The 8,439-nt window shown below is 39.2% G+C and overlaps 1 protein-coding gene across 1 annotated transcript in view; it reads left to right on the top strand.

Annotated features, from left to right (window-relative positions):
* atic (5-aminoimidazole-4-carboxamide ribonucleotide formyltransferase/IMP cyclohydrolase) overlaps positions 1 to 7,288 on the top strand; it is a 10,198-nt gene extending 2,910 nt beyond the window's left edge. Inside the window, exons 5-15 of the mRNA XM_061709766.1 lie at positions 1 to 41; positions 1,379 to 1,535; positions 2,635 to 2,760; positions 4,293 to 4,400; positions 4,497 to 4,582; positions 4,672 to 4,761; positions 5,559 to 5,684; positions 5,800 to 5,892; positions 5,980 to 6,162; positions 6,640 to 6,795; positions 6,957 to 7,288. The exon at positions 1 to 41 is cut by the window's left edge and continues 111 nt beyond it. Of these exons, the coding sequence (XP_061565750.1) occupies positions 1 to 41; positions 1,379 to 1,535; positions 2,635 to 2,760; positions 4,293 to 4,400; positions 4,497 to 4,582; positions 4,672 to 4,761; positions 5,559 to 5,684; positions 5,800 to 5,892; positions 5,980 to 6,162; positions 6,640 to 6,795; positions 6,957 to 7,076 (1,286 nt within the window). The 3' untranslated portion in view covers positions 7,077 to 7,288. The remainder of the gene's footprint in view (positions 42 to 1,378; positions 1,536 to 2,634; positions 2,761 to 4,292; positions 4,401 to 4,496; positions 4,583 to 4,671; positions 4,762 to 5,558; positions 5,685 to 5,799; positions 5,893 to 5,979; positions 6,163 to 6,639; positions 6,796 to 6,956) is intronic.
* Positions 7,289 to 8,439: the final 1,151 nt, after the last annotated feature.

Here is an 8,439-nt window from a genome sequence, read left to right on the forward strand (position 1 = left end):
AAGATACAACCCAAGAAACACGCAGGACTTTGGCCCTCAAAGTCAGTCTCTTTTCTTTATTTTTAATTTGCAGGTGGTAGAAATAAAGTAGTAGTTTTAGATTTTCAGGCCATCGTTTGGATACATCAACACTGGAGGGTTTTATCTTCTCTATTTGAGACTCAACACTCCTAGTACACCTTTTGAGATTGAACATGCTTGAATTTGTTGGCTTTGAACAGGGGAAGTGAGTTGAAAATGAATTGGCATTTGACATAAAGTTATAAATAAAGTGGTACAGATGCAGAGCCAGTTGTGTAACATCTTTTCCACCGTGCTGTTTTCCTTTTTTATATAAACATTTTTAACCGTAGATCAATTCATTTCTCAACAGTTAAACAGCTCAGTACGCTTAACAGGATGCAAAACTTTGTTTGAATTTCTTAACTTCATCTTTAAAAAGACAATATCGGCATCATTCAACATATTCTGACATTTGACTGAACGAGTGGTTGAGATGATGCTGACTCATTATTTGTAAGTCTTTTTAGGATCCTGAAAATATTCCTCTGTGAAACATTTCTTTCCAAGTATAGTAACAAGTTTGAGGAAATATTGGAAAAAATGTGTGGCCAGATTATTTCCTGATACTCTCTAATGATACTGAGCTGAAAAATACAATTTTAAAGTAAGCCATATGTGCTAGTGTTTAACGCTCAGACGTATTCAAGTCTAAACTGGATTTGTGAAAGAAGACTTGTAGTTTGGAATAAGAGGGAAACTCATGTCTGAGCATGTCTATGCGGGTAAGTGTACATTAGTCTTGATTATTTGGTTTGGTAAGTCAAATCGGTCTATATTTACATTTTTCTATATTACTCCAACATCTTGCCTTTTTAAATCGATTCAAGAAGTTGTAGTTCGTACCTCCAACCTGTACCTCAGTTGAGTCTGGTCCAGACAAACAGCCAGAGGGAAGATGACACAGGAGGCTTTGTTGCTGTGTCTCCCTGTTGTGGTTTAGGTGTTTGCACAGAGGTGAAGGGTCGGTCTAGAGTCCAGAGGAGACTTATTATAACAAATGTTGAAATATATGTTGGGGTCACAGAGTTTAAAAGATTTTTTGGCCTCTTGAACTCTCACCTGCACTGACTGCTGAGTCTAAATCAAAATGTAATTACATTTGAATTATGTTGTGTAAAAAAACATTTTGCAGGTGATTCCTGCATACAAAACACATTTGACAAATCGTTAGGCTCATAGCATAATTGCCTAATTTTAAGACATTCAAATGCAACTTAGGCAATTATGCTATGAGGCTAACGAAATGGATGTCTTGCTTTGTGAATGTTTATTGTTTTGATCTTTATGAGATACGTCTGTTTTAATTCCCGTTAAGGCCTTCACACACACAGCGCAATATGACGAGGCCATATCCGACTACTTCCGTGGACAGTACAGTCGCGGTGTCTCCCAGCTGCCTCTGCGTTACGGCATGAACCCCCACCAAGCACCCGCCCAGATCTACACCCTGCGCTCAGAGCTTCCTCTCAAAGGTACACACCACATCTGCCTCAGCTGACAAATGTTTGTCTTCAGGGATATGTCTTCAAAATAGTGATGCACCGAAATGAAAATTTGTGGCCGAAACCGAAACCAAAAATAATAATAAACACTTGGCCGAATACCGAACATGGTTCTTCAGCAGTTTTTCATTTATTTTGCCAATTTTTTCACCATTGCATAAGTCAAATACATTTGATTTAGGCATTCTTTTCAAAGAAAAAAATCTTTTACAAAATTACAAGGTAGAAAATATTTATTGAACATAAAAAAATTAAAAAATTTTAATTTCCCAGCTTTATTTTGTTTTGGTTCCACCTCCTGGTGAATGTTAGGTAAAATTCTTATGGGGTTAGTTTTTGGTTGGCCAACGATTTATGTAGTGCGCAACGTTACGGGACGGAGCGGCCAGTCTATTTCCTTATTTTACAACGCCGTTATTAATTGTTCGTTTTTTTTCCCCACTTATTCCACCGAACACCGAAAGTGATTTTTTTTTTTTACATTTTCGGCCGAACAATTTCGGTTACCGAACAATCTGTGCATCACTACTTCAAAATGTGTTGGGTTTTTTTGTTTGTATGTTTTTTTTCTTTTCTTTTAAACTGGAGGTGGTTTCTTTGCTGGAGACAGGAAGGGGGTAGAGGGAGAGAATGGGGATGACATGCAGTAAAGGTGCGCAGGCCAGGATTTGATCCTGGGACCGCTGCAGGAGGACTGTAGCCTCAGTATATGAGCCACTGCTTAACCCACTACGCCACCGAGCGGCTCCATTTCTTCATACTTACTTAAATGGCTTCCATATAAGTGAACAGGTCTGCTTAAATGCTGTTTAATTTTCTTTTTTTTAACATTTATTTATATTAAATAAAAAGTCTCCAGTGTAACAAAGGTTTGGATTAGAAATGAAAGCAGGTTTTCTGATCAAATTAACCGACCAGTTTGGAGCGGTGCTTATACAGCAGCTTTAGTGATATAAAAAGTAAATATTATCTGTAATGAAGGACAGACGGGAGTGTATGTTTTAGAACGGTAGTTAGCACAGATTTGCTGAAGCCCTTTTAATTTGAACTCCTGTCCCTTTTCTTTCAGTGGTCAACGGCTCTCCCGGCTTCATCAACCTCTGTGACGCTCTGAATGCTTGGCAGCTGGTCAGAGAGCTGAAGAGTGCCCTTGGCATGCCTGCCGCCACTTCCTTCAAGCACGTCAGCCCTGCTGGTAAGATGAAGAGTCGTTTACACCCAGGCTCAGCAAGAGTTGCAGAGGGATAGCAAAAATCTGTAAACTTTCAGTAGAAAATGAATGGTTTATTCCCTGTACTGGGCCTGAATTTTGTGATATCAAATGATGAGGATAGAACATCCTGGTTCAATTAAAATAGTGTGCAATTGATGCTGGACAAATGGATAGTATTGCCTAGATGAATGCACAAGTATTCCTCAGTCACTAGAGCTGGGTATCATCACTGACCTCCCGATACGATTCCGATACACTAGGTCCCAAGACGATACGATTTCCGATACGATTCGATATCGATATTCTAGTTACAATAACGGAATTTTGTTAGTCCTTGGTTTTCCTTTTTGAAAAAGGCCTATGATCTGTAAAGCGACCTTGGGTTCCTTGAAAGGCGCTATATAAATGCAAGTTATTATTATTATTATTATTATTATTATTAATAACGTGATCCTTCCATCGCTACGTCTGGCCAGAGAAGCCCCACCCTGACTGGTGAAAAGAAGCAGCCTGCTCACTCCTCAGGTTAAGGAGGAGACTTGAGCTCATTGCAGGGCCTCCCGGGGCTGTTAGAGGGAGCAATTACCAGGACTAACTTAGGAAGGAGCACTGGGTGATAAAATAGGGGGGAAAAAATCGGGATTTAAATTTATTTATTTTTTTTTTTTTAAATCGATACTTGGATTTATGTATCGATAATCGTTCCTACACATGTATATCGATGAAATATCGATATATCGATATTTTTAACCCACCCCTATCAGTCACCATGAAATAATAAACCAGAGCTTACGTTGTTATATGAAAATGGAAAACGAGCTTGCAGAAGAAACAGCATCTTAGTAAAATGGCCATTTTGAAAACCACATACTGGCTGCTGCTGATTTTTGTACTCCATACTGGTCCAGCAATCATCAAGTTTGTCGTATACTAACAAGAAAGCAATTGAAACAAGATATTAACACAAAACTGGGATCGAAGCCCTCTTCCAGTACTTCCAGGGCAAAAACTTCATCATGAACTCTCCTGAGACTTTTTTTCTTTCTTTCTTTCTTTTGAAACAGAGTACTGATGAGATGGGAAGCTCGGGTATGGTGGAAAAATATCATCTGAATTTGACAAAGTCTTGTGGGTCAGAAGCTTTGTAGAATAACTTACCCTACCTTTAAACTTTGTTGGGTAAAAATAAATCTTGTGAGCTAGTGTGCAGGATTGTAAGAATTATGTGTGCATGAGATTGAAGATTGCACAGCATAGAAATTTAACTGAATTTGAATTAAAACTGATTTTGTCCACTAACATGCAAGAGAGTATTTTCCTTTTTGACAAAAGTTTGTGCATTTCCATGTTATTGCCATATATTCCTGCTGATTTTTCAACTTAAGCATAAAGCTTCCAACTGTCCGTATGAATTTGTTTTGTTACTTCTAACTGCACGTGTTGAGTTCACTGCTTTTAGATCTGAACGCTGTTTCACCTCCTCCTTCAACCCTGTTTAACGTCCTTCTCTGAAGGAGCTGCCGTCGGAGTTCCTCTGACTGACGAGGAGGCTAAAGTGTGCATGGTGCATGACATGCTGAAGGACCTCACTCCGCTAGCCACAGCTTACGCAAGAGCACGAGGTCAGACACTGAGCCGCTCTATACGAAGTATTTTGTTTGTTTTGTATTTAAGTATTTGTACGGGGAATTGTAATCAAACTGTTTCGACGCCTGCAGGTTCAGACAGGATGTCGTCTTTTGGAGATTTCATTGCTGTGTCTGACGTGTGTGACGTCCCCACTGCCAAGATTATATCTAGAGAGGTAAAGAACATTTCAGGGTTTTTATTTTTTCTAATTTCTTTTCTTAAATATTATACTTCCAAAACATATTTTAAATTGCTCACTTTCAGGTCTCAGATGGCATCATTGCTCCGGGTTATGAGGAGGAGGCGCTCAAAATCCTCTCAAAAAAGAAAAATGGCAACTACTGTGTGCTTCAGGTGAGAGCAGTGTTTCGGATTTTACTCAAGCAGAGTTTGGAAGATGCAGGTTTGTCTTAAACCTTTGACTTCCTGTTATGGTTTGTTTTTTTTTTAAATTCTTTTTCAAGCTTTCACTGCTTGAATATGTGGGAAATTAGATTTAAAATCTGTTTTGCCATTATACATCGTACAAGGAAACTCCAATAAGAGATATAGATCAATATGAAATATTACATCAACTGCAAAAATGAAAAAAATGATAAATATAAGTATTGAAAATATGAGTCAAAAATGAAATGTGTGTATATATGTGTCAATATTGTACCAAATACCCCAGTTACAGTTCTAGTCTGCTGCAGCATATGTTGAAGGCTTATTGCTGAGCCCTAAAAACTTTGATCTGCGGTCAGAGGAGCTTTGTTTTTTTTTTGCAGGTTATTTTTTGTGAACAAGTTGACGTCCTCAAAAGCTGCTAATAATAGACTCCAAAAATCAGAATGATGTATGCTGTTTCAGGTTTGACAGAATTCCAAGTTGCTCGTCTGACTCTGGTAGCTTTACTGCATTAATCCACATAAATGTGGCCTCTTTAAAACATCGTAATACTTCTCATGGTTGGAAGCCTCCTCGATGTTGTAAAATTTAGCCAGAATTATGACTACGTGTAAGCCTGTTTTTAAATGAATCGCTTGAAGAATTTAAACCAAAAGAAGTTGCCGGAAAATATGGCTTTTAACCAATTCTAGGTGTTTAAGTTTGATATCAGTGATTATAAAATCAGACTGCATTGATGGATCCCATGTGCCTCCTCCCAGATGGATCCAGAATACGAGCCTGATGACGCTGAAGTGAGAGTGCTGTTCGGCCTCTATCTTAAGCAAAAGAGGAATGGAGCGCTGATCGATAAAGAATTCTTCAACAATGTTGTTTCCAAGGGCTCGGTGAGTCACGGTGGAGTACTTTTACTTTGTCTGTCACTGCTTTTGTTTTTTTTTTACATAACAAAAATAAACCAGTCTCAAAAGCACTCATCGTTTTCTTGTTTGTTTCCTCAAGCTCTCTGAGGAAGCTGTTCGTGACCTCACCGTGGCCACCATCGCTGTCAAGTACACTCAGTCCAACTCTGTCTGCTACGCTAAAGACGGACAGGTAAGAAGAGGCAGATGAAAGGAAGAGGGTGTCTGAATGAATGGAATGGAAAGTTTTCTGATGTTCTCCATCGTCTGCGACATGCAGGTCATTGGTATCGGTGCTGGGCAACAGTCCCGGATCCACTGCACCCGGCTGGCGGGTGACAAGGCTGATAACTGGTGGCTGAGACACAACCCTCGGGTCCTAAGTATGAAGTTTCGCAGCGGTGTAAAGCGAGCAGAGATGGCCAACGCCATCGATCAGTATGTCAGCGACACCATTGGACAGGTGAGGAGATTGGAAACATGCACTCAAAGTTAGTTTCCTAACAAAACCTTGGTGATATTTCTCCTTAATGTGTATGAGTCTTGGGTTAATTTGTGTGCACTAAAGACAGGTATTTATGTTTGCTTTACATTGTTGTTCAAATCGGAATTTTAAGCCTAAATTCTTGTCTGGAGCATATCAAGACTTTTTTGGAGTAGCGCATACAATCTTGACTGGAAAAAAAAGTACATACTCTGTGTACAAAGTGCACCTCTGTCCATTTAGGATGGAGAAACATCTACATGCGTAAGTTCTCTGTGGCTACAAATCATTTTTACTTTATTTCTTCACCAGATAGATGAGTTAGGAGAAATCCACACAGACCACATCTGATCTGTGATGTCAGAGTTTCCGTGTCCTGTGTTATCACAAACTGTAAGGTTTGAAAGTTAAAGTAAATGGGAAAACTCTGCTTTCGTGTGTATTTTCTGCTTGAAGGGCCCAGACTTGGCAGTCTGGAAGTCGATGTACGACGAGGTACCGGAGCCTCTGTCAGACACTGAAAAGAAGAACTGGATCAGCTCTCTTCAGGCCGTCGCTGTCAGCTCTGATGCCTTCTTTCCTTTCAGAGACAACATAGATCGGGCCAAACGGGTAAATATGTAACACTGAACATGTGCTGATATCAACCGAACTTTGAGGGCAGAATAGTCTGCATTCATTTTCTGTAATTCTTTGGATGCAGGAATGTCATTACACTTCACCGCAGACTAATCATCTGTCTTTGCATCTTTTTGCTCTCTGTGTGCGTGCAGAGCGGCGTTGAGTACGTGGCAGCTCCAGCGGGTTCTGCTGCTGACGAGGTTGTGATCAATGCCTGCAATGAGCAGGGCATCACTCTGGTGCACACCAACCGCCGACTCTTCCACCACTGAGCAACACTACGGAGTCAAACATTTCCTAGCGTTACTGACAAACATTCCTCTTGTTTTCATGTTAAAGTGTAAACATCTTAAATACTGTTTTTGTAACACATTAACTCCATTACTGGATTACGATCCTAACATGAATGAACCACACAGTTACTGTTTATCTTCATTGTAGGTCAGTCAACTGTTGAAGTGAAATAAAGTCATGACTTTGTGAATTTTCTGTCTGCTTTTGATCTTTGTGCACTCGGGCAACTCCTTCAGTCACAACTGGAATGGTTTGTTTGTGTTTTATTGGATGGATTTCCAATCAATGTAGGCTCAACCATTCAAGAAAATGTGAGGATATTTAGGGATCTAACTTTGCAGCTAACAGTATTAGATCACACACACACACACACACACACACACACATCAGTTTCATCCTGTTGTTAATTGCAGTCCTTAACAGAATATTTTCAGGCCACGCTGGCCTCAGGTTTCTAGCCTGACTTTTCTGTGCAGCCGAAGAGTTGATGTTCAAGCTAGAAGGAGCATCTGTGAGGTCTGTTTTATGGCCTTTCATTTTAACTATGTTTATGATGGTTTTGCTTCAGTTGCAGCTGTATGTTATATTTGTCACTGATATGGTGGATTCACTGTCAATTAACCCTCAATTACCTTTTGTATTGTCTTTGGATGTGTGTGCTGCTTTCCTGTTTACCCTTCTTATGTCATGCTTGTCTGAGCTTTATGGCTCGAACTCTTCGTGCTTTGAATAGTTTCTTCCTTCTCAAACAAAATCTTCAAACGCTGTTCCTGATTCAGTTCATGATTCTTGGCTCCCAGCAGTGCAATCGCTTTGATACACCACATTTATATTATATCTTTAATTTTTTAGATTTTTCCTCGCCGAATAAATAAACTCACTTTCAGTTCAGCGTTTCTCTTGGACTTGTTGGGTTTAAATCGGGCAGTTTAATCCGGATTATCCCTCGTGACTGACACAGATGCACCAACAAGAATCTTCACTTCCTTACATTGTGGACCCTTTAACTTTGGGATAAAAAAAGGAAATAGGTTTGTGGTCGTGCTTTTTGAGTGTAATCATCTGCATCAAGTCCCATCCTACACATTAGCTGTTGGGTCAGAGGTCATAAATGATAGATTTGTTTGTAGAAAAAGTCATCTTTGTGCAGTTTCCTGATCATTTCTTTACTACATATTTTTAATTATTTCATTTGTGTTGCAAGTCTTCATAAATTGTAATTATTTAAATAATTAATTATACCAATTAGGTTTTGAGTAACTAAAATTTCAAAAAAAGTAGACTATTACTATTGACTTGTTCAACATAAGAATAAAATTAAACAAAATAACTAAATAACTT

Source organism: Cololabis saira, chromosome 2 (genome assembly GCF_033807715.1).
Source record: "Cololabis saira isolate AMF1-May2022 chromosome 2, fColSai1.1, whole genome shotgun sequence".
NCBI lineage: Eukaryota > Metazoa > Chordata > Actinopteri > Beloniformes > Belonidae > Cololabis > Cololabis saira.